General features: G+C 41.6%; 1 protein-coding gene across 5 annotated transcripts in view; it reads right to left on the bottom strand.

The window, feature by feature from the left end:
• The window catches only part of LOC131134296 (cell adhesion molecule 2), a 114,133-nt gene that overhangs the window by 3,790 nt on the left and 83,569 nt on the right, over positions 1 to 26,774 (bottom strand). For 3 of the 5 annotated variants that reach the window (XM_058079412.2, XM_058079413.2, XM_058079415.2), the window contains 6 exons: positions 16,208 to 16,357; positions 7,601 to 7,753; positions 7,314 to 7,451; positions 1,425 to 1,583; positions 1,063 to 1,153; positions 137 to 315 (listed from right to left, as the gene is read on the bottom strand). In XM_058079412.2, coding sequence (XP_057935395.2) covers positions 137 to 315; positions 1,063 to 1,153; positions 1,425 to 1,583; positions 7,314 to 7,451; positions 7,601 to 7,753; positions 16,208 to 16,357 — 870 coding nt within the window. Of the gene's footprint in view, positions 1 to 136; positions 316 to 1,062; positions 1,154 to 1,424; positions 1,584 to 7,313; positions 7,452 to 7,600; positions 7,754 to 12,304; positions 12,628 to 16,207; positions 16,358 to 22,608; positions 22,661 to 26,774 lie in introns of those variants that run through there. The other 2 variants (XM_058079414.2, XM_058079416.2) reach the window with 2 other exon arrangements.

The following is a 26,774-nucleotide window of genomic DNA, read 5'->3' as shown; positions in this document are numbered from 1 at the left end:
ATGATTATTATGCCAGGCATTGGTTAAGCTGTGAGAGGATGATGCAACTGTATTGTCGATGTAAACATTGACATTATTGATTGCATTTTGCATGCTTTTCTCTGCGGCAGGCGTCTGAAAGAAAAAGAAGGCTCACCGTAAACGAAGAGTACATATTCAGCGCTGCTGGTCCCCAGGTGGTTGCTGGCCTCGCAGCGGTACGTGCCGTTGTCCGTTTTGTTCAGCGTGGTGATGGTGAGCTCTCTCCCCTCCACAATCATGCGCTCCATGTCGGGCAGCTCACCTCCGTCTTTGGACCACAGCACCGGTTCTGGTCTGGGGAGGTCAACACAAGACAGGTTCTAATGGAGACCACTAACAGGGATTATGAAGTGGATGTGATACAGCCCCCGTTTAGCGTGGGTAATTGGTTACAGAATTTCGACAAGGTAGGATTCCTTATTTAAAAACGGAATATTTTGGTAGTTAGGGCATAGAAAATCTGTTTAGGACTCTAAATACATATTTTAATGTTATTAGAGCCCTCTGGACATGAAATAGCACGCCTACTCCTGCACACTCCTATTACCCAATACAGTAGACATAAAAAGAGAAAATAAGACATTTAAAACCTGTTTACGACTTTCTAGATATGGTTATGGACATTCTTAGAGCCCTCTACACATCACATAACACCCCTACAGTCACTTTTAAACTCTTATTACTCAATATGATAGACATAATAAGAGAAAATAATACATATTAGACATAGAAAACCTGTTATGACCTTGTAAATAAGTTTTTTTAAAACATTATTAAAGCCCTCTAGACTGCTCTGTTATGACCTTCTAAATACATTTTTAAAAAATTATTAAAAATAACACCCCTTTGGTCACCTTTACACTCCTATTACCCAATATATACATAATAAGAGAAAAACGTGTATAAAACATAATATACCAAAAGCCAAAGCATTTTTGGCACCCTGGTATTGGGTACCAATCCCAGCAGTCGGACATGAAAGGGGCGGAGTTGGAGAGTGCAGTAGAAAAGGTGTAGCGTTACTTGGTTGCGTCAACTCACATGGGGTTTCCTCTGGAGAAGCACTCCAGTTTGAAGTACTGTCCCTCCTGTGGGATGCTCATAGCGTGTCTGATCTCCACATGAGGAGCGTCTGCAGAGAGGAGGAACAGGACGTGGTGACAAAAACTAAAAAAAAAAAGAAATAAAAGCAGTAGTTGGCTCTCCAGGGATTGGCAGCTCGTTTCCCCGCCTGCTGTTGCTGCTAATCCCTTACCTGCATGCTAATCCTGCGCTAATCCCGAGGGAAATGCAAAGCTAAAGCTGCACACATACGTGTAATCTCACGTCTAGTGTTTCCTTCTCATTGCTGATCTTCGGCATAATCCATCTTTGCACAAAATGTGTGCATGTGTGAGACTCACATTGGACCTGCAGGACTTCGGTGGTCATGTAGGGGCTGGACAGGGACACGTGTTCCACCATGCAAGTGTAGGCCACGCCATCATCTCCTCTGTCCACCTGGAAGTACAAGCTGCTCCTCACCAGGAAGGACTTCCCCGTGGACATCACCTCCATGGAGCCTGGCAAGGACGGCATTGCCAAGTAAATACACCCACAATTCATGTCATGCATGGACCTTGTTTTTGTTTTTTGCTTTTTTTACACATTTCATATAATTGAATCCAACTTTTGTCTCCAATGAATATATTGATATCATGCTAACAAAAATTACAACTTTAACAATGATTAGAAATGTATTCAACAGCAAAACATGACATCACTAGTAATGCAAACATGTTATTCATCATACTTCATACTTTCATATTACAGTCTCTTGTTTTTATTCTCATAATATAAATTTTTTTTATTTGTTTCTCACAACATTTTATCTCCTTTTTTTTTACATAAAAACACTTTATTCTTGAGATATTCATTAAAAAAATTAATGACATTTTCTCAAAATAATTCACCAATATAAAATATCAACAGTCATTTCATTTCATTTTATATTATTGTACTAGTAGAATTTCATTATCATATTTATAAGATTAAATAACTTTTTTGACTTAATTAAAAACGAATGTAAAGTAATTTCACCTCCAAAAAAAAACGGTTTGGGAACCACTGTCTTAGTACAGTATATCACTAATATCAAACAAACTACTCATTTAATGTCATTTTAGTTGCAGTAGTGTAATTATCATATTTAACATTTTAAAAAGTTAAAAAATATGAATTTTTATATTAAATACTTTCACAATTAAATTAGTTAATTATTAGTATAATTAGTAATAATGAGTTAATTAGTAAAAACAGCAGTAGTATAATTAGCATATTTTACATAAAAAAAGTTTTAAAATATGAATTTCACTCACTTTCAGCACTTAAAAAAAGACTTTCACAATGAAATTAAGTTAAAAGAGCAGTAGTATAATTATATTTTTAATAAAACTTTCATTAAAATTTCATTAAAAATCTACATTTTATCCACACTCATATAAATATTTTTTAACACGTAAAAATAAAGGATGTCCGACAATACTGATAATTATCGGCTCGATATCATATAAAATTATGATATCGTTCGACATCGGTATCGGATTTTGTCCCAATCATGAAAACCGATGCTGTACACAACACATACTGTATGTATTCATTCCACCACAGGAGATATGTCATGTTACACATATCGGTATTGGCTGATGTCGGTATCGGAAATTGGGAATTGGACAATATCGGGATATTGGTGTTCAGTAAAAAAGCCAATATCGGACATCCAAATTACAACAGTTTCATTCATTTTGTACCGCTTATCCTCACAAGGATATCCCAGCTATCTTCGGGTGAGAGGCGGGGTACACCCTGGACTGGTCGCCAGCCAATCACAGGGCACATATAGACAAACAACCATTCACACTCACATTCATACCTATGAACAAGTTGGAGTCGCCAATTAACCTAGCATGTTTTTGGAATGTGGGAGGAAACCGGAGTACCCGGAGAAAACACATGTACGGGGAGAACATGCAAACTCCGCACAGAGATGCTCGAGGGTGGACTTGAACTCGGGTCTTTTAGCTGTGAGGCCTGCGCGCTAACCACTTTATCACCATGCAGCCAACAGCAATTTCATTTCCAGATATTTTATGGAAAAGAAAGAAGTAACCTTTACCAAAATAAATCACCAATACCAAACAAACAGTACTTAGTCATTGAATTGAATGTTTATTTATAATAGTAGTAAGATAGCATTATTATATTGAATAAAATGAATAGAAGGTGACGTATACTAGTAAGTTGTTACCTTTGATAGATAATCTCAGCTTTGTATGTTGAGCACGTATATGTCGGGAATTGTTGGAAAAACAAATGATTGGAGTGTAAAATAAATGTAAGACATGATAGACGACGAGCATGAGTGACAGCTCACGCTGGCGTCAAGGAAGACGCAACATGCTGCTGCCAGCTCTCGTCCTCTGGAAAGTAAGGCTTGAAAAGCACAAACTCACCAAAAAAAAAAAAAAGAGACACACGCTTGGCGTTGATTGACATTCCCCCTCAGTGACACTTTGACATGGAAATCACATTTTTAAGTCTGGGCCTCAGACGCTGCATTGTTCTCCGTGTGACAGACTGATCACCGCCACCGTGTTCGCCCAACCGGTTGGCACGACGATTCACTCAATATTAGCACACCAGTACCACAAAACATTGGTCATTTCAACAAACACTTCTCTTTCGTTCTCATTAAATCGGTGTTTTGGTCTTTAATGCTTCCTTTTAATGCAGACCTACCAACATGTTCAAATTTATAGTACTCAACATTTTGTATTTCAAAAGAACTCTGTCCCATCATTCCCAATCCTTACGTGAAACATGAACACATATATCGTTCCCTTTTCTGTACATAGAACTAGGGCTGTCAAAGTTAACATGTTAACGACGCCTTAACGGAAGTTCCCTTTAACGGAGGCAAACTTTTTGACACGCGATTCAGGTGCATTGAGGCACATCTTTAATAATAACCCTTTCTGAATGTTCCTAAATAAGCTTGTTTACTCACAAACATTTCAATTTTTAAACCGGTATCATAAATATATCACAAATATCACAAATATTATTTTGAGCTGACACAAAGAGAGGTCTCACTCGCTCACATTTTGTATTTGCTGAACGTTTGTGGGCGAGTTTAAGAGATAATATGCTAATAATACAGAAAAATAGTAATACAAAAATATGCTTGCTGACTGTATTTTTTTAAATAATGGCCCAAAGTTTCAAAATTGATATCCTTTTACATAAATTTTTTTTTTGAGCTGACACGTATATTGATGATAACATGTAATAGTTGCAGTATCTTGCCCTATTTGGATGATTTAAAACACTACCCAAAAGTCTTTATTTAGAGTTTTTTTGTGAGGGCTTTAGCGTCAAAATAGTATTTCCCATGACGGCCATTGTTAGCCAGCTCATACTAACTAGTTTTCTCACGCTAGAATGCACTGAAATATGTGAACATGTTTCACATTAGGTTTGGCAACGATAGAATAAATTCCCAAAAAAGTACAGTTCCCCTTTGAGGAGACTATGACAAAAAATAATTGAAAAACACTGCCTTAAATGATGATTTTAATTTAATAATATTACACATTTTTTCCATACATAATTACAATTTATTGAAAAAAAGATAACTATATATTGTGTGATAGTCTAATCGAAAAATTCTCTCATCTTGCTGACATTGACAGAATTTGACCAGAATTTTTTTGTTGAATTCTTACTACATAATTTTAATATTTATGTTATCAATGTTACAAATCATTTTTGTCCTCAATAAATGATTACAATTTGTTTAAAAATATATAGAACTATATTTATTGCAATATTCCCACAAAACTTCCCACTGCATCAAGAAAGACTGACCTTTCCGAAGGCGAGAAAATCGTAAATTTCACCCAAATTTTCACGTTTAATTTGTATGAAATTCAAATTTTCTGATATAAATATTACACATTTTTCCTCATAAAATTGTAATTTCTCCTATATGAAATGATTCCATTTTATTCCCACAATGCAACTTTTGTAATACAACGATAATGCAACATTTTCTGTTTAATTATTAAAGTATTTCATTTATTTATTTGAATGGAATTCATTTTTATTTTGTCAGCATTGCACATTTTTGCTCATGTGTCTGCCGCCGCAAACTACAAGCACAACCCTAAACATATTATCCTTGTCCAAACAGAGCGTTCTTATTTTGTTCAAGATAATATTTGTCATTGCTCCATGCAGGCGTTCCTAATGTTGCATTCTGTGGTCTGAAAATCAAAAGTTTGCGGCTAACTTTTGACAAATTGCTCCACAAAAAAGGCTCATCGTCTCGGCTGAGATGGACAGCCCCCCCCCGACCCCCACCCAACCCTTCCTTGCTGGCCCTTCAGGAATCGAACGTGTGCTCCATCTCAACCAGAAGGCTTCACATCCCGGCCGCGCCGCCATCAATCACATGGTCGGCCCAACAGACGGAGGCGGCAACAGAAGGCAAATCTTCAATAAAGAGCAACACTGCGTCTCGGCGGGCGACTGGAATGACTTTAAAGAGATGCGTGCATCAAAAGCGAAGATAGAAAACATTTATTTCTTTAAGATGTTTGCCTTTGTTGGTTTGTTTTTTCCCCCACAAACAGCAAAAAATAAGAGTGAGGAAAGCTATAAAACACAATATGGAGGCAGCTGCTGAATGTGGGGAAAGTGTAATCAACCATCCATCTTACGAAGGCGGCAGGACAACATCACCCACAAAAAGTAGAGACCCGACCCTGCAACCAGGAAACCGGATCCCCTCAACACCCTGGCAATGAACAGAATTGGAGACAAAGAGAAACCCCGGCAGAGTCCAAGTCCCACTAGAAACAACTCCAAGCAACCGAATCAACTGGTACCCGATATTCCACACTTCCAGGGTACCCTACCCTACTATTTGGAACAAACCCTCTGGTCTCCCTTCTTAATAAGTCTGCCAAATCAGAGGCACCACTACTGATGCCTCGTGTGCTTTCTTCATGTGGAGCAGCAGGCTAGTTTTTGTTTTTTTATTCGTTCTTTTGTTCTAGTTTGTCCTGGTGTGACCGGCTGTCCTGTTTTTGTTTTGCTTAGGGACTTTGTTGTGGGTTTTTTTAGGGTAGCGGTGAGGTGGTAGGACGACATCCCTGTACAGGGTTGACCTCTTCACCTCACCGTCCTTGAGTTTCTTTGGGCATGGGAGGGGGTTTGTTTTCAGTTTCCTTAGTTTAACTTTCAATAAAACTCTGGTGACTTACTTTTTCCCGCCTCCTGTGTCCTCTTTAAATATATTATCACATACTACAGTATTTATTGGCCCTGTACCCTAGAAACCGCCCATGAATGATACGGGAAAAGGCCAAAATGATACTGTGTCAAAGCCCAGGGCAGTGATACTGATAAAATATAGAGTTTAACCATGTCCAGTATCAGCCCCCGTAGCTGTACACTCAGAGCGCGCTGCTCTGGTATCGTGCCCGTGAAACAACCAATCAGAGAACAGAACACGAGTGCTTAGTGCCTAGTGCTTCTCCGGTCACCAAAAAACCCAAACTTGATTAATGGAACTTTAATACTCAGACATTGATAAGATAAGACTGTTGATAAAATATTATTGTTGAAATATTTTTGCAATTATTGTGTTTACACTGTTTAGATATAACACATTTAATAAACTGAACATTTTCTGGAAACAAAATGGTCTTTTGATTAAATAGTACGTGATAATAAGCTCATGATTAAATAGTATGTGATAATAAGATGCCAGTATCAGCCCGAGACCGATACTGACACTTGGTGGCATGATACCTGGCCTGATACCAGACAAACCATGTGATAACCTATAATTATGTTCCACCAGGTTGTAAGAGAGTTGAATCAAAAACGACAGCTGAGAATCATGAAAATGGAAAGGCAACGCTCAGAGAACCAGCACAGAACCAGTCACAGTCTTTGTCTGGTCTCCCCTAGGACCTGTTTGTCTTGGGTGGCACTGCCAGGGGCATGGGGGGTGGGCAAGCCCCTCAAAACCGAGGATCATTGGGACACACCAACTCCTCCACTGCTCTAAGGTGGTAGCTCAATGAGGACCTACCGAGACCCATCTTTTGGTGCAGACCAGGCTTGGGATGATGGCCTTCTGACTTGACCAAACAAACCACACTAGCATAGCATACACCTCTTAATGAACGAATGAATGAGTGAATGAGTGAGAGGCGTTGGTATTCCTTTAAAGCTCAGCTTACCTTGGACCTCCTGGTCATTCCGGAACCACCGGATGTTGGCAGCCGGCTTGCTGCCTGTCGTGGTGCAGGTCAGAGTGATGACCTCGCCTTCCAAAGCAGGACTTGTGAAACCCGTGATCTCTGGCCGCTCCGGTACTCCTGATTGGATGATATAAATAATACAGTTTTATGTTAGTGACGTAATGCACCAATTGAGTGTCCTTTGTGGTCCATAATGCCTGCTGGTTGTAGGGGTCACTTGAGTTGGTGGTCGTTACGACAGGACGGGAGTGGAAGTGAACGCTGACCTAAGACGGTGAGGAAGGCCTTGGTGGTCTTGACGGGCATGGTGAAGAGCGAGCACGTGTACTGTCCCTCGTCCGCCAGGCTGACATCGCTGATCCTGATGGTGAGCTCCTGCCAGGACGCTCGCACCAGCTCGATCCGGTTGTCTCGCAGAGCTGCACGGGACAAGGGCCACATGGCGTAGGGCGGTCGGTGAAACACGAGAATGAACAAAACATGAGCAGAAATATCTCACAGAGTCTGAGATTACAAGATTTCAACATTTATTGATTTTTCACTCGCATGAACACTTTGAGTCACCTCGCTGACGACTGCGCTGATAACACACCGCCACTTAAAGTATACGCTTACACCAAGCAAACACATTTCTTTCAAAATTACTAGCTTTCCTGCCTTTATTGCCGGGCATTGGCTCAATACATGTAATGTAAATATTTATAAAAAAACATAAAAAAAAACAGAATATACTGATATTTGAAAATGCATACTCAATACGTGTAATGTAAATATTTATAAAAAAACATCTAAAAAACAGAAAATATTGTATAACAGTAGAAGTGTTTTTTTTCATTGTTCAAAATAATTGCAAAAATTATATATATTTTAAACATGCAGTAATAATAAGTAATGATAATAAAATCAACATTTTTTTAAAAATAGGAACTATATTCTTGAAAATAAAGTTGCAACAACACCATCTTGGACACCCCCGCCAATAGAGGGGCAGCCGAGACTCCTGCAGTTCCAGTCACACAGTAAACGCTTCGTGACTTTATTTTATTTCAAACGCCATCCAGCTCACCTGCCTGTAAAGGTAATCCACCACATTATTGAACTGTACTGTCTGCCCTCCTTTACTTGCATTTATTATATTTCTATTAGTAATTAGTTACTATTAGTAAATATGCAAATATTCATTTTATTTACCTATTTTTAAATATATTTTATTCATATTGCATTGCATTTAATTTAAGATTGCATTTTTTTTTCTGCAGTTGAGCTACTGTAACCAAGCAATCGTGGATCAATAAAGTCTGTCCAAGTCCAAGTTTAATAAAAAATAACTATGAATGCATATAAATACATACGTAATGGGAGCTAGTTCAACCAAATATCTTTACACATAAACAAAAACTATAATAATTAAAATACAAATAACTTTATTGGAAATCCGTACAAAAACTCAAATATGCCAAAGAAAATAAACACAGACACACAATAAGGCCAAAAAAAAACATAAAATGTTTATAATAAATGTAATAAATTTGAAATAAATGTATTTATTACTTCTACTTATTGTTAATTAATTAATTACTATTGATTCATTATTAATTTTCTTAATCTTTAAATTTATAAATAAAAAAGATTCACAAAAATCTGTGACAAATACATAAAAAAATCTATAAGCATCTTGTTAATACAAAGTAAGTCTAACATGAATACATAATGTAAAAAAAAATCAATAATACAAGATACCTAACCCATTCTGACCTTTGTCCGTGTTTCCTAATCTTGGATAAAATCAGTCGGGTTCTGGTGTTGGACAGATTCTGAGTAGTTTAATTGAACTAAGGTGATGCCAATGGTAAGGCGGTTCATGATCCACCAACAAGCATACCAGATGAACCATGAATATGCACAATGCTGAGGACCAGCAGGAAGGCTTCTCAGGAGGAACTATGGATTTTTCCACGAGACACGTGTGGACGTGAGTGATATACGAGTGCAAGAAGCCACCAGCTCTCCACACTGACATGTTCACAGGTTGAATAAAGCCAAGTTAAGTGTAATCTATTACTCACGCAAAAGGGAGTGTGTGTGTGTGTGTGTGAATCCCGCTATTAGCGTCGCTGCCGCCCGCGGGCCGAGGCACACGGGCCTAAGCCGGGGGCAGATCCGTCACAATCAGAGCCAAATGTCAACGTCTGACAAAGATTGTTTTAGCCGGCGCTTGAGGAAATCAATGTGATGAAAAGGTTCATTTCCCCGAAAGCCCGCGTTGCTCGCTCGCTCTTCATTGTGCTCCGCAGCAGGAGGAGGAGGCATAAATCTGCACGCTGACCTTGTACACGCGCAGGCCTTGCAGCCTGGCAGCTTAATGCGCACTACATCTCCACACATGGACGCCTCGCCAAGGCTGTCTCCAATCAGTAAAACAGACAGCACCGTTCCCGGCGGCCCACCTGCTGCCCACTGATGCTAAGTCATGTTTGCACTGCACGCCGTGACAGCAAACACATGGGACTCCTCCTGAGAGGGTGTATGGCTTCTCTTGGACGAGAACGTGCCATGACCCTCGCTCCTGTTTCCGAGGGTCAGACTGCCGTGGTGCTATGTTGTACTCCGCATGTTTCTTAGTCATACCTCATCTCAAGCGACGCACACCATAGAGTGACAATTTGTCAAAACATGCACCCCCACTGTGTTGCCTGTGCTATTATTTTCCTGACAAATACCACATACAGTAAGTTGGATTGACTTCATAAGTTTCTCACGCAGCACTACAAAACCCCAAATGTAACATTAAGACGTTTTGTTGAATCGCGACCAAATTTGGTACACTCCTCTAGGGCACTCACAAGCACATATGTGCCAAATATGAAAAATGTTGCTTGAAAAACATGGCCGCCATTAACATCTTTGCAGCGACATGGGACATAGTGGGACTTAGCAGTTAATTGCCCATAAGCCGTAGATAAAATCTTTCATTCATTCATTTTCTACCGCTTATCCTCATGAGGGTCGCAGGGGGTGCTGGAGCCTATCCCAGCTGTTTTCGGGTGAGAGGCAGGGTACACCCTGGACTGGTGGCCAGCCAATCACAGGGCACATATAGACAAACAACCATTCACACTCACATTCATACCTATGGACAATTTGGAGTCGCCAATTAACCTAGCATGTTTTTGGAATGTGGGAGGAAACCGGAGTCCCCGGGGGGTGGAATTGAACTCGGGTGTCCTAGCTGTGATGCCTGGGTGCTAACCATTTGGTCCACCGTGCAGCCTATAAGCTTTATTATTCATTCATTCATTTTCTACCGCTTATCCTCACTAGGGTTGCAGGGGTGCTGGAGCCGATCCCAGCTGTCTTTGGGCGAGAGGCGGGGTACACCCTGGACTGGTGGCCAGGCCAATCACAGGGCACATATAGACAAGCAACCATTCACACTCACATTCATACCTATGGACAATTTGGCGTCGCCAATTAACCTAGCATGTTTTTGGAATGTGGGAGGAAACCGGAGTCCCCGAGAGGTGGAATTGAACTCGGGTGTTCTAGCTGTGAGGCCTGCGCGCTAACCATTCGGTCCGCCGTGCAGCCTATATGCTTTATTTTCTACCGCTTATCCTCACGAGGGTCGCGGGGGTGCTGGAGCCTATCCCAGCTGTCTTCGGGCGAGAGGCGGGATACACCCTGGACTGGTGGCCAGCCAATCACAGGGCACATATAGACAAACAACCATTCACCCTCACATTCATACCTATGGACAATTTGGAGTTGCCAATTAACCTGGCATGTTTTTGGAATGTGGGAGGAAACTGGAATACCCGGAGAAAACCCATGCATGCACCGGGAGAACATGCAAAATCCACACAGAGATGGCCGAGGGTGGAATTGAACCCTGGTCTCCTAGCTGTGAGCTCTGCGCGCTAACCACTCGACTGCACTCGACAGCCCCTGATAATATCTTGTGAAAATAAAACTTACATCTGTATTACATGCATGAGAACATGTCTCATGGGGTGAAAGCACGTTAAGGAGATATGTTTGAATTAGTCCCATCACCCAGATGAGAACACTCGCCATGGAAGTCTTTAGTCAAAAATAGAACGTTATGTTCATCTGAGGCCATGTCCACAGAAATGGCGGTATTTTTAAAATGACAATTTTTGGCTTTTCAGCATTGCAGGTGACTAAAAACTTTCTAAAGTCTTTCCAAATGTACTTTTTGCGTATTTCAGTCCAAAGTATCCCTTCTTTAAGCGAAGAAACGTGATTACACTACAACGCCAGGGGCGCCCCACCCTATGCCTGGGCCCTACATTTGTTCTAATTAAAGTCCTGCCACTGTGACTATGGAAGTGCTCCAAGCGGTGGTGGTGGGGGGGATTATTTCCTGCCACACACGCGGCCACAATTAAGACAAGGAGAGTCTTGTTGCAGAAGGACGCCATTAGAGGTGGGCCGTGCTCCCCTGCAGCCCCCTGCCCCCCACTGGGCAGATGCTACTAAAATTGTACTCATCACCTGAAGAATGATCAGATTCTCCCAGCATTGAGTCATGAAAAACAACATTGAGCATATGTTTGTCCACTTTACAGTAAGAAATCCTCTCTTTAAACATGAAACCTCATCTTGGATCATCCTGCATTATCCAGTCCCTCACATTTCAGCAAGCGTTTGATGGAGGCCACCTCACAGGCAACACATTCTGTCCAAAGCATGGTGAGATTTAGTGTGAACATCATTGCTATCTCACAGAGACTTATTTACACTCTTCATTCGGAATGCTGCAATTCAAGGTTCCCCTCAGTGAACCACACTTCGCCAGAGATGGCAGCACTCGTGCACTTAAGTTTTGTCATTAAATTAAATCAAATCAACTTTATTTGTAGAGCACTTGCAACAAAAAGTGCTTTACAGAATTAAAAACAATTACCACAATTAAAAAGAAATAATTCATTTATGAATTATACCCTCACCAGGACATCTACAGCTGTGCACGTCTTCCTGTTGCGACGCACAACAAATGAGGACTGTGTTTTCAGACAAATCTACGCGTCCCGACTCGAGGTGCCCGTCAAGGTTGCAGGTCTCTCTGAGGCTCCTTGAAGTTTGCCCGAGCCGCTAACCCACACACAGAAGTATGTCTCACAGTTTCTACGCTCTCGTGGGTGATGCATGAAGCCATTGAGCTGTCATCCTGCCACCACTTCCTTCCCAGCGGCCCTCATCCCTTCTCTTTGGACGCGGAAGGAAGTGACAGGGACGAGCAGACAAATTGTGGCTGCAAAGCTAAAAGCAAAAGATGGTAGGGAAGTCCAGCCTCTCTGATGCTCCAAATATAGAACACGGCCCGCTCAGCTTTCATCTGCAGAGGTGATGTCATTTATTCCAAGCACGACGACGACTTGCTTTCATGGAAGGACAATGCTAAGTGTGTGTTTAGCACATCCTTACTAATAACAAAAGCATCACTAAGGAGTTAAGTATCTGCAGAAGACACGCTTCTTCTTTTTGTTAAAGTCCTCTTTCATCATGTCTGAGAGTCTTCAGGGCCTTTCACTCTAATAAGTCGGAGCGGAATAAAATTCTAAACAAATTATCCAAAGACCAAAGATTTTGTCTCCTTTTCTTGCCAGCAGCCATCAAAGCCGCTTAACATTATTAATATTCCATTTAATATTTCTTGATATAAAAAGGAATAAAATATCCTTAAATAAAGGTCAAATGCAAAAAATGCAAATCAAAGATATTTAAAAAATTCAAACCAACACAATAAATATACATAAAAAAAGACAATTTGTCAATGTTAAAAATGATCATTTAAAAGATTGGCAAAAATAATTAGCACTGATAATAAATATAATTAAATAAAATGTAATCAAGAAGTACAGAAATACAAGCATCTGTTGTTGCTCCAATATTTCTTAAAACAATATAATAAATACATTAAAAACACAAATAACAATAATAAAATAATTAGAACTTTGTTAATTTAAAGGGGACCTATTATTCTTTTCCCACTTTTCTAACCTATAAATGTAGTTAGAATGTTGTATTCTCATGATAAACATGATAAACAATGCCATAGTTTCAGATAATGAGGTTTGTGCATTTGGAAGTGAGCCCTGAAAGAAGTTTGGGATGGCTCTGAACGCTCAGTTTCAAAAGGCGTGGTAAAACTGCCACTTTGTGATGTCACAGAGCGACAGCGCTTTGCTCCTCGGTTTACATTGCTAGCAATGGCTCATAAGGGAAAGCTACGGTTTACAATTCCCACAGACGCCACCATCGGGCACAAGTGGTTGGAGTTCCTGAGTCCCTACAAGTAAAATAAATTAATTTTAATCTGTCAATGGCATTTCACACTGGACTGTTTTGTGAACATGGGCCAGTATCCAGGTAGACTAGCGATGCCTTTCCAACGTTACTTGGTCATGTGGAAGAGCCAGAAGTGCAAGCAATAAGTAACAGTTTATCAGTGTCCTAACTGTTTTTATTTTGTGTAAGTCATGGAGCAAAAGGGCTTGTCTGTGTAGCATTATAGCGTGTGCATACAAGAAGTGGGGTTGCTAATAGCCTTCTCCCGCCACAATTAGTGGCTCTACCCGAGTTTTTAAATGCTGGTAGTCCCACAAAACATATTAGATGTTATCGATGCTGTAGAAAACCTAAAACTAAGATGCTGAAACTACTTAGACATCTTGAAGTAACCTCTTTTCTTGAGAAACTAGGGACTGTCCAGTCTCTACTTCTGGATCGGATTGATAATACAACATGGCTGTATGTTAAAAGCGGACATTTAAAAAAGATAAATGGCCATTTATTATCAACTCCTATACCGTTTATTAACTCCTATAAAGTTGGGTTCGCAGCTAGCGGCATTGAAAGTCCTTCTAAGCACAGCGGAGTCGGCCTGCCTGGAGGAGGGCCGTGGGTGGATTACATTAAAACAGACTGTTTTCACAGGAAGCACAAAATCCAAAGAAATACAGCTAAATAGGTGCAGATTCTGGAAGAACTAGAAAGCTTTGTGTGCTGGTTAATGTGTGTAGCTGCTCTATAGGAGTCCACAACTCAATACATTCATTCATTCTCATTCATTTTGTACCGCTTATCCTCACGAGGGTCGCGGAGGGTGCTGGAGCCTATCCCAGCTGTCTTCGGGCGAAAGGCGGGGTACACGCTGAACTGGTGGCCAGCCAATCACAGGAAACACATAGACAAACAACCATTCACACTCACATTCATACCTATGGACAATTTGGAGTCGCCAATTAACCTAGCATGTTTTTGGAATGTGGGAAGAAACCGGAGTACCCGGAGAAAACCCACGCATGCACGGGGAGAACATGCAAACTCCACACAGAGATGGCCGAGTGTGGAATTGAACCAGAGTTTCCTAGCTGTGAGGTCTGTGCGCTAACCACTAGACCACCGTGCAGCCCCAACTCAATACAAAGGGACAAAAAAAGAGTATAGTAGGCTCCCTTTATGGTTGATTTTTTTTATATGCTTTATTTAAGCAGGTAAACATCATTGTGATGAAATATCTATTTTCTAAGAGTGACCCCACAGCGAAGACGGCAACAATATCTATTTCTTTGATACATTTCATATCAAAGTGAAAACGCATCCACAGACACGTTATCTTGAACGCTCAGCTCCAGGCTTTCTTCTGTCTGTTTTATGTCTACTTTGAAAAGCATCGGCCCGTTGAAGACAAAGCAGCAGCCTGTAAAAGCTTCTTTGGGTGAGAGACGCTACGCTAGCATTGGACCGCGAGACGTGTGCGGGATGCAAACATACGCCCACGATAACCGCCCGACCCCCCCTTGGGGGAACAACCTCAGCCGGCAGAGAGGTGGACATTCCCTCTCATGAAAGTCACATTCTGTTTCACTTTCAGCACATCCATTTTTTTGTATAACTTCAGCCATGTTTGTTTTAATATTGTTGGAAGAAATACTCACTATACTAAAAACTAACCCTAACCCTTTTTCCAAAACTATTTGATGTCTTGAAGTATTATAATATTATTATGATGATATAATTGGAGTCAAAGGGACCAAATAGTTCTTGAGTGTAAACAGTGTAAGTATATATTATTTTGAATTTATATTAAAAATCATAATTGTACACAGTTTGTTGCATGCAAGGAAACCAATTTATACGACATGAACGGCTAGCTTCTAAAGAAAGCATGTGACTAGTCATACTAAATGGGAATTCATGTAGGAATCTCCTGAGAGTATGAAGGGAATTAAGACTCACATGCCCAGACACACTAAGCTAATTGTCTCTCTGACTAGTACTTGTTTGTTGATGAACACTTTTTTGGGAGATGAGGCCTCTAGCCTTGAGCAGATCATCACAGCAAGTCAGAGTACCACGTATTGTATACACACAAGCTGTACACTGACTACTCTAAAAGACTGCAGTATACACGCCTCCTCCTGCTCTGATTGAGTGAACTTTACGTAGAATGAATGTAACAAAGCACATGCGGCTTCCTAAATCCAATCACTTGTCAGCGAGAGAAAGTATTTATGTCTGCTCTCAGGTTCATCCGGGCGACGACATTACATTAGCGGCTAACACGCTGACAGATGAACACCTCCAGCCCTTCCAGGACGGCCGCGCACTCCCTCTCACCTCCGTTCCACTTTATCAGCGCCGCACGTTCAAATTGGATTTGGCTCGGCCGGCTTGTAATTCATCGTTGAGTTTGGCCGTGTTCCAGCGGCTTCCCTCCCAGAGCGACGTCCGTCGTGAGGGCGGATAAATGCTAATTAGAGCCCCATCAGCCCACCCCTCCTCAATCGGATGTTGCTGTTAAGTGCTGACAAAAACGCATCATGTGACATGACTTATCGTCTTACCTTTCTTGTCCCCAAAGAAGAGCGTCTGCTGTGCGGGGTTGGACCACTGGAGGGAGGTGTTGTCATTGAAATCCACCCTGCAGGTCATGTTGGCGGCCGCGCCCTCCAGCGCCGTCACGTTCTGAGTGATGGGGAACTGACCTTGGCCACCTGTATGGGGGGGAGGAGGAGAACGTGAGGTCATGGTTGTGGCAGGAAGGGATGGCTCGTTAGGATGATGTCTTTCGTTTATGGAATGGCATTAACGCATCTCTCGCAAACGGACGCCAAGAGAGGTCAATGTGTGGCCATGGTGACATCACCGCCATCGATTCCTCTCTTTTCCATACGCCCCCCACAACTATGAGGCGTTCAAACACCGCTGGGAATAAACCCATGGCAAAACATTCATTCATTCTCTACCGCTTATCCTCACGAGGGCGTCTTCGGGCGAAGGGCGGGGTACATCCTGGACTGGTGGCCAGCCAATCACAGGGCACATATAGACAAACAACCATTCACACTCACATTCATATGGACAATTTGGAGTCAAAGAAAACCCATGCATGGAGAAAACATGCAATCTCCACACAGATATGGTGGAATTGAACTCGGGTCTACCAGCTGTGAGTCCTGTGCGCTAACCACTCTTTCTCCATGCAGCCGACAATCATCTAAATTCTATTCATCATTTCAAGACAGCCCCAAATGTCAAAATGTCCATAGCGTAGCCCACAGCACCTTCTAAAAGTATAATTCAACAAGAAAATGCAAAAATGGGAAAATCTGTCTACATATTAAAAGAAACAAGTTGTAATCTACAAGGAAAAAAAATCTATGAAAAATTGTCAGGAAAAGTAATCTCAATTTAGTAGGATAAAGTTGAAGTATTAAGAAAAGATGTATTTTTACAACAAATAATATTCTGAAAAAGAAAACAAACTAAGTTATTTGTGAAATTAGTTTGCAGAAAAAGTTGAAATATTACAAGAAAAAAGTTAAAAAAAATGTCAATAAAGTCAAATTAAGTTTGCAAACACATAGATGAAGTAGTTGAAAAATGTCAGCAGAAATGAAAAAAAAACATTTAGAAGAATAAAGTTAAAATATGGGCGGCACGGCGGTTGAATGGTTAGCGCACAGACCTCACAGCTAGGAGACCAGGGGTCAATTCCACCCTCGGCCATCTCTGTGTGGAGTTTGCATGTTCTCCTCGTGCATGCGTGGGTTTTCTCCGGGTACTCCGGTTTCCTCCCACATTCCAAAAACATGCTAGGTTAATTGGCGACTCCAAATTGTCCATAGGTATGAATGTGAGTGTGAATGGTTGTTTGTCTGTATGTGCCCTGTGATTGGCTGGCGACCAGTCCAGGGTGTACCCCGCCTCTCGCCCCAAGACAGCTGGGATAGGCTCGTGAGGAAAAAGCGGTAGAAAATGAATGAATGAAGTTAAAATATTACAAATAAAGAGCTGTATTGTTATGAGAAAAAGAGTTGCGATTTTAAGAATAAACAATAAACAATAAATCTAGCATGTTTGGTGGGATGTGGGAAGAAGCCGGAGAAAACCCACGCATGCACGGGGAGAACATTCGAACTCCACACAGAGATGACCGAGAGTGGAATTGAACTCGGGTCTCCTAGCTGTGAGGCCTGTGCACTAACCACTCAGTGGCCGTGCAATGGCAAAACATCATGAAAGAAAACAACATAAGCATAAAAAGCTATAGGGTTTTCCCCATGACATTGCAAGAGATGGATATGCATTCATATAAAATTCCATGCAGTTCTAATTGGCCCGCTTTGGCCCCGCCCACGCTGAGTTGTTGGGGGCCATTTGAAATGACTTCCCTGCTTGGCATATCGTTACCGACACTGGATCAGAGGTCAGGACGTGTCTGGGTTATTCCGGGGTGCAAGCTTTTCCTCCCCCGGAGCGTCTCACCCACTCTCTGGACCCTCATTGGAGAAGACTCTAATTAGAGGGACCAGACCTGGAGCTGGGTGCTGAGCGGACTGAAAGTTGTCAATGAGGCCTAATCACCTTTCTTAGTCCAGGCGTCTTCCTCTGGTCTTCTCCCAACTCGCCCAGTCGAGTGAGGACAGACGAGTGCAGTCAACAGCAGCGTGTGCGTTTGCACGTCCTCGCTTCTCTGCCCCCCATCATAGGTGACATTGTCCCCGCCCCCTCCCAGGTACACTTGACCGCAGAGACACGTCAGTGGAGGCAGCAGCTGTCCGCCTCATTAGTCCAGCTCGCACCGGAGGGCCGGCCCCCCCACCCCGATTGCCGTAGATCGCTGGACCTTCCTTGACCTCCATTGTCCTCATGGACGCTGCTTGGCAGCTCGGGGACCAGGTGAGGCCGACTATTAATAGGAACGGGAACAGGTTCCACAGGGGAACTTTTTACTTATTTGGCTCATTAAAAGACGTCCAACAATGTCCTCATTTTGGGATTTCATTCCAGGGATTCAACTTTCTGACTGTGTGTGTGTGTGTGTGTGTGTGTGTATTTGTGTGTCCAATGCACTCATTTGATGCTCTACACAACGAGAGCGCTATGCTGCTTTTACACAACTGCAAAAACCCCTGTGTTTGGACCCAACTCTCACTATGTGATAAAAAACATCTGAAAACACCAACGGTACCGCTAAAAATACAAAAATCCCTCTTTTATGGCAGATCATTGGGTCCGCACCCGACTGTGATGACTGAATTTCCACAAAGTAGGATTCTTACTTGCAGTATGTATGTACGTTAGAGCATAGAAAACCTCTATACAACTCTCTATATATGAGTTTTAATATGATTACAGCTCGCTCAATGTTCTGGACTGAGGAGCAAACGCCCCAGGTTCGAATCTCCACTAGTAAGCATCATTGGTATTCGTCAGGAAGGGCATCCAAGCCAAAATCAGTAGACGGATCAAAAAGATCCGCTGCGGCGACTCCGTAATCAGGAAGAAAAATGAAAAACAAAACAAAAACATGATTAGAGCTCTTTCGACATGAAATAACATCCCTATAGTCATCCTGACACTCCTATTACCCAATATAGTAATAAAAGAAGAGACAATAAGACGTTTAAGATATAATATAGACTTGTGTTGCAATAAATGTCTTCCTGACGTGTGAACAGGAAGTGATGTCAGGGATTCAGATTAGAGTTTTTGTTTGATGCGAGCTCTGGTCACAACTGTAGCCCATCTAATTATGATGATGATGATGATTATTGCAGTATTATGCTAAACAGGAGTATACTTTATTAAACCATGAATACTACAGTATTGTTCATTGTTTAACAATTAATACTAAAGTATTATACTTTATGAAAACATGCATACTACAGTATTCAATAGCATTAAAACATGAATACTACAGCATTACATCTTATGAAACCAAGACTACTAAAGTGTAATGGCATGGATACTACAGCATTGCAGCTTATTAAAACCATGAGTACCACAGTATTGCTGCATGAATACTACATTATTACATTACTACAGTATTAAAGCATGAATACTACAGTATTACAGCTTATGAAACCACAAATACTACAGCACTAAAGCATGAATAATACAGTATTACAGCTTATTAAAACCATGAGTACTACAGTATTGAAGCATGAATACTACAGTATTACATTACTACAGTATTAAGGCATGAACACTACATTATTACAGCTTATGAAAGCATGAGTACCACAGGAATAAGGCATGAATACTATTACAGCTTGAGAAAGCACGAATACTACAGTATTAAGGCTTCAATACTACACTATTACAGCTTATGAAAGACTTGAGTACCACAGTAATAAGGCATGAATACTACAGTATTACAGCTTATGAAAGCATAAATACTACAGTATTAAGGCATGAATACTATTGTATTAAAGCTTATAAAAGCACGAGTGCCACAGTAATAAGGCATGTATACTACAGTATAACAGCTTATGAATGCAAGAGTATTACAATATTAAGGCAGGAATACTACATTATTTCAGCTTATGAAAGCATGAATACTACAGTATTAAGGCTTCAATACTACACTATTACAGCTTATGAAAGACTTGAGTACCACAGTAATAAGGCATGAATACTACTGTATTACAGCTTATGAAAGACTTGAGTACCACAGTAATAAGGCATGAATACTACTGTATTACAGCTTATGAAAGCATGAGTACCACAGGAATAAGGCATGAATACTATTACAGCTTGAGAAAGCACGAATACTACAGTATTAAGGCTTCAATACTACACTATTACAGCTTATGAAAGACTTGAGTACCACAGTAATAAGGCATGAATACTACTGTATTACAGCTTATAAAAGCACGAGTACCACAGTAATAAGGCATGAATACTACAGTATTACAGCTTATGAAAGCATGAGTACCACAGTAATAAGGCATGAATACTATTACAGCTTAAGAAAGCGCGAATACTACAGTATTAAGGCTTCAATACTACAGTATTACAGCTTATGAAAGACTTGAGCACCACAGTAATAAGACATGAATACTACAGTATAACAGCTTATGAATACATGAATACTACAGTATAACAGCTTATGAAAGCACGAGTACTACAGTATTACAGCTTATGAAAGCATGAGTACTACAGTAATAAGGCATGAATACTACAGCATAAGAGCTTATGAATACATGAATACTACAGTATAACAGCTTATGAAAGCACGAGTACTACAGTATGAAGGAGTTTGATGGTGATGTGTTTTTACGATGATGCGTGCTGAAAGCGGCGTCTGCCCGTCCTGAGATGGTGACGCTGTATAAACAAATGAAACATTCACTGGGCTGTTTAAAAAAAGCAGGAAGTCAAAGTGAGCACGTTTGTAAATGAAAATGTGTTTTCATGAAATTGGGAGCCTTTATATGTCTTTGCTTTTGTGTGTGGTGAGTAATAATAGTCTTCAAAACATCTTCCCCACTAATTGCTCCCTGGGTGGGTGTACTGTATACTGTACTGTAAACTCTATATACATTTATATAAGCTGCTGCTTTTTACTTTCACCCGATCCGCCTCACACGCTTTCTGCTAAGCAGCTTTCAAAATCAATACAAGTCTTGTTTGCTTTGTTTTGAAATAAGAAAGGATTCTGAAGATGAGCGGCGAATTGAGTGGCGACCACTCAGAGCTTATTTCTGACATTTGACCCCACAGAGCCACAAAATCGATAGGGTTTTTGCCATGTGAACAACAGTCGGTGGAAACGGTGAAGAAACAACATGAACTCATCCAACGTTTGACGTTATGTGCGGGATAGCATTCAAGATGAACAGGGTTCATAGCCTGGAACCAGCAGAGTCCCGACCGTTACACAATCACATCCAACCTCGAAATCAGTCATCACGTCATATGACACGTCACCTGACACAGGATCTCGACAGATTAAAACACGATTTCACATGGACACTAGACAATAAATGAATTAATCACACATGAAATTAAAATGAACAATCTTGCCGTTTGTTCTATAGAACAACGGCATGAACGGACTGAGCCCTGTCATCATTGGGTGGAGGCGGGGCTGCCAGCATACACACAGAGTGCAGTGTAACCTCGTAGAACTGTAGAATCAACTTTGCTTAAAGGGGACTATTATATTCATTGAGTCGTAGACTCCTATAGAGCAGCTACACACCATAACCCGCACAGAAAGCTTTCTACATCTTTCAGAATCTGCACCTATTCCAGCTGTATTTCCTTGGCTTTCCAAAAGGGTGTGTTTTAATTTATTCCACCGATGACCCGCCTCCAGGCATGCCCACTCCGCTGTCACTCTTTGTGATAACACGGGGATATCTTCACAGTACAGCACAGCAGGGGGAGGGGCCGGGTCTATAGCTTGTATTAGGGAACGCTGTTCATTCTCATTTCTGTAAGTGGAATGGGAGTACTATCACTTAGGTAAACAAACATAGCTGTGTACGAGACAGAGAATTTCATCTCCCCACCACAGTAAACATACTTATGTGGGTGAAAAGATGTTTCTGTCAGATGTATAATGCTTTACAGTCTTGTCGCTATCATGGAACAGTGATTAGAAGACAGTATGTAAACAAGTCATGTACAAGACTGCTGTCCAAACAACACGTGTCTGTATGCTGCTAGACAGCTAGCAAACCAATGAAGAAAACTCTGCATACTAGGCTTGCTTTTCTTGCTTTATGAAGCTTTCTTGTAAAAATAAGTAAAAATTAAAAAATAAAATAAAATTCCAATACTGCTCATGTTGGAGGCTAAACACACATCAGCTAATAGTTAGCTAACACACGTACACCAACTGTAAATACAAACTAGCAGTAGCATGAAGTTAGCAAACTTGACAAAACAAGTACAACTTTTGAAATAGAAAATGCATCAATGTAAGTGCTTTATACACCAATATACTTACAAAGACGATAATTTCCCAAGAAACAAGCGTTTAGAGCAACTTTCAGCGTGTTTATGAGGTTTTCCCGTTTCGTTTCTGTCGAGAGGCCAGCCTGCTTTTCACTGAGAGAAAACGACAAAGCTTGTCTATATACGAGAGCACTCACTCTCTAGTGGCCCAAAACGATACTTTCTAGAGAAGATGTCTCACTCTGTTAACTTTTTAACCTTAGCGTTTTTATCAATATTTATTAGAACTTTTAGCTATTTATTACTTTCATTTTAACTAACTTAAGAAACGTATGAATTATTAATGTCTTTGACCCAAAGACATGACAACACACTTGTTGAGGTCTTCCTTCATAGCAGTCATTAGTGAAATGATCACTGTTGTCTCAAACCTTCCTCTTTTGGAAAAGAAAATAAACTGATGCTATGACTGGGATATTATGAACATTCAGCAGCAACACAAAGTTTTGGCAAGACTATTTTGATGAAAAATATACTGAATCAAGTCCACCATCTACATAGAATGGCCATCTACATAGAATGGCCTTTGCCTTTGTTTCCTCTACTTTATCTGAGAGGTGTCACCGCCATAACGTCACCTCTGGAAAATAGAGCTCGTCATGACTGGTGCCATCAACTATAAATGTCATTTTTGAAAATTTAGCGTTTGTTTCCAAAAATGGAACAAAGTAGAACAAAGAATATATAAGTTGACCTTTCAAGGAGCCTTTAAGTTTGTCGGTTTGTCAGAGCACGTCTGTCCCACTTCAAGCTCTTGGCAAAGGTGAAGGAGTGGACCTTGAAAAAGCTACTCATGCTTTCAATTAGCTGGAGGCTCAATTATTGTAATGCCCTCTATACCGGAGTAAACCGGTCCCGCCTCCGCAGGCTCCACTTGGTACAAAAGGCAGCTGCTCGCTTTTCTCTCCCATTGGCTCCCAGTACATTTTAAAGTCCTCCTGCTTGTGTTCAAGTTCATCAATGGTTTTGCTCCAGCATACGCGGCTGATCTTTTAACCGTGGCGAGCCAATCCAGGGCTCAGCACACAACCTTGGGAGTCCCGAGGGCGAGTTATGAAAATTGGATTGGCAGCGTAGGATCAATATTATGCTACCTTTGCCCCCAAGCTTTGGACCTGCCTTCCATCTGCGCTACAGTCTATCACGGAGGTATCAGTTTTTATGCAGATTGGCGTTTGTCATGTGATCACTGCTGGTGTTTTTGATGCTGTATTTTCATTTGACCCTGTTCTGATGTGTCTTGTGAAGCACCTGGGCATCACTGGGATGATGCAAGGTGCTATACAAATACATTTTCACTTCATATATCATTTAAAGGCGGCACGGCGGTCTAGTGGTTAGTGCGCAGACCTCACAGCTAGGACACCAGGGTTCAATTCCACCCTCGGCCATCTCTGTGTGGAGTTTGCATGTTCTCCCCGTGCATGCGTGGGTTTTCTCCGGGTACTCCGGTTTCCTCCCACATTCCAAAAACATGCTACGCTAATTGGCGACTTCAAATTGCCCATAGGTATGAATGTGAGTGTGAATGGTTGTTTGTCTATATGTGCCCTGTGATTGGCTGGCGACCAGTCCAGGGTGTACCCCGCCTCTCGCCCGAAGACAGCTGGGATAGGCTCCAGCACCCCTGCGACCCTCGTGAGGAATAAGCGGTAGAAAATGAATGAATATCATTTAAAATCTATGGGCCGACCCTTCAAAGTCAATAACATCAATGGCTATCCTTGCGTTGCCATTGATTGACTGTTGAGTGCTGCAAAGAAACACACATGACCCTTGACCTGGGACACATGGGCCAACTTGTGTCGGGTATTAAAAATGAATCGAGTTCTGCAGAATCGGAGCGTGTCGGCCAACAGGAAAAGGATGCAGATTTCCCCTGCACACTGCTTGAGACTTAACATATGGAGGCACCCCACTCGATACGGCCCCTTAAGAGATAGAAACTCTCAGAGAACAAAAGCTGATTTTGGACTTGTTTTCGCACATTACTGTAAAATCATTGGAGTTCTGAGACCAGCCGAGCACGGACAAGCAAGCCATCCACGTAGCTTCACTCCAGAAGAGTCGTGAGCACCGCTGCATGGAATGCAAGCGTTATCATTTTTGGAGGCCAAGAAAACGCTCCTTGCGGGCTATTGATTCTTGCAAGTGTGGGCGGCTACGTTGAGAATATCAATAGGAGGAGGACAGGAGCGGTGGCCAGCCAACTGGCAAGGTGGATCAACAAGCGATTAATGTAAATAAGAGATTTATTACCATCGATGAGAGGAGCGCACAAGAAGAGAGTCTGCAGATGACGCAGCGCCGCCATCTCGCTGCTTAATGTGGGGTAAAATCAAATAAATAGGAGGAAGATGCGCGGCAACGATGTTCAGCTGACTGCGCCGAATAACAGCGAGCGGCGTGCTGATGAATGCGTAGCGAGTGTTCAAGCGTAGCGCTGCACAATCAGCTGCAATGTGCAGGCAGCGTTCAAGAGAAACTGGGGTACGTCCCTTTAATACACACTAATAACCAGTCATTTATTTGACCATACACAACTACTGCACACTCTCCCTGACCACTACATTAGGTACACCATTATATCTCATGTTGAATAGTCTGCCTGTCTTCAGATAAGAATGCCCAGGTATGAATGTGAAAATGTTTATTATTGTGATTATGATGCCCAGCTGGTCCTAATATTTTCTTACGTGTAAAACATTAGAAGATATCAGCAGTGCAGCCAACACATAAACAAAATAACTTAATAATGTACAATGTGGGACACACGGTGGGCGAGTGGTTAGCACACAAACCTCACAGCTAGGAGACCCAAGTTCAATTCCACCCTCGGCCAGTTTGCTTGTTCTCCCCGTGCATGCATGGGGTTTTTTCTGGGTACTCCGGTTTCCTCCCACATTCCAAAAACATGCTAGGTTAATTGGCGACTCCAAATTGTCCATAGGTATGAATGTGAGTGTGAATGGTTGTTTGTATATATGTGCTCTGTGATTGGCTGACCACCAGTCCACGGTGTATCCCGCCTCTCGCCGGAAGACAGCTGGGATAGGCTCCAGCACCCCCGCGACCCTCGTGAGGAAAAAGCGGTAGAAAATGAATGAATGAATGAATGAAATTGTCCATAGGTATGAATGTGAGTGTGAATGGTTGTTTGTCTATGTGTGCCCTGTGATTGGCTGGCCACCAGTCCAGGGTGTATCCCGCCTCTCACGGATAGTCTCCAGCAGCTCCGCAAGCCTCATGAGGATAAGCAGTAGAAAATGAATGAATGAATATACAATACAAAATGGTAACTTGTAGAAACGAATAAAAACCTACAGACGTAAGATTTGAGCATTACAGCTCATCATTACAGCAGCTTTCTAATATTTTGGTGACCTTATTGGTTGCATAAGAGGTGCAAGATATTGGAAATGGGTGTCGAAATGATGTCCCATTGACACGTACCCAAAATAATACAATACGGTTCAGTGCACAGCATCATCTCCAGACAGAAGAGCAGTTTCATTGGCAGATTACTATCACTGTCCTGCTCCTCTCGAAGACTAGAAGACCATTCCTCCCCATTCCAACAAAAATAAAAAAATAAAAATAAAATAAAGAATGCCCACATTTACATGAGCAATACAATGTGGCAGAAATCCATAAAAACATCTTCCTTTTCTGGTTGTGGTGTTTCTCCGATGAACACATGAACATCCCTTGAGAAGACATGAATTAATCACCACTAATGCTGCGTCTTGACAAAAATGTAATTAATAGGCCGAGCGTAAAGCGTGCGGCCTATTTGCCAGCATGTTGGGAGAGAGTGTATAAATATTCCATGTAATTAAAAGTGCACGCCTCTGGAGGCGTGTGTGGTGAGGAGGAGAAATAAAACAGACTTTGCCATCTCCCATGTGACTCCTGATGCCAGGCTGCTCGCTCTCGTCTTGGCTCCTTCCATCGAAATGGCGGCGCAGCTCCACCGCTAGAAGCTGGTTGGGTGCGAGCGCGATACGACGTCTTCAAAGATCTCAGGTTTGAACGTCAACTCGTTTCCCTTGTGTCGTTACCCCTTTCCTCAAAACTGTGGTCTATCTATTCAAGCTCGGATCTAATATGCACACGGAGGTGATGATGCAAGGGCGCCTTCAGTGTAAATCTTCCTGC

Source organism: Doryrhamphus excisus, linkage group LG8 (genome assembly GCF_037039965.1).
Source record: "Doryrhamphus excisus strain RoL-2023G ecotype Guam linkage group LG8, RoL_Dexc_Guam_v1.1, whole genome shotgun sequence".
In the NCBI taxonomy this organism is placed as follows: domain Eukaryota; kingdom Metazoa; phylum Chordata; class Actinopteri; order Syngnathiformes; family Syngnathidae; genus Doryrhamphus; species Doryrhamphus excisus.
This window is presented reverse-complemented; position numbering and strand designations above follow the sequence as displayed.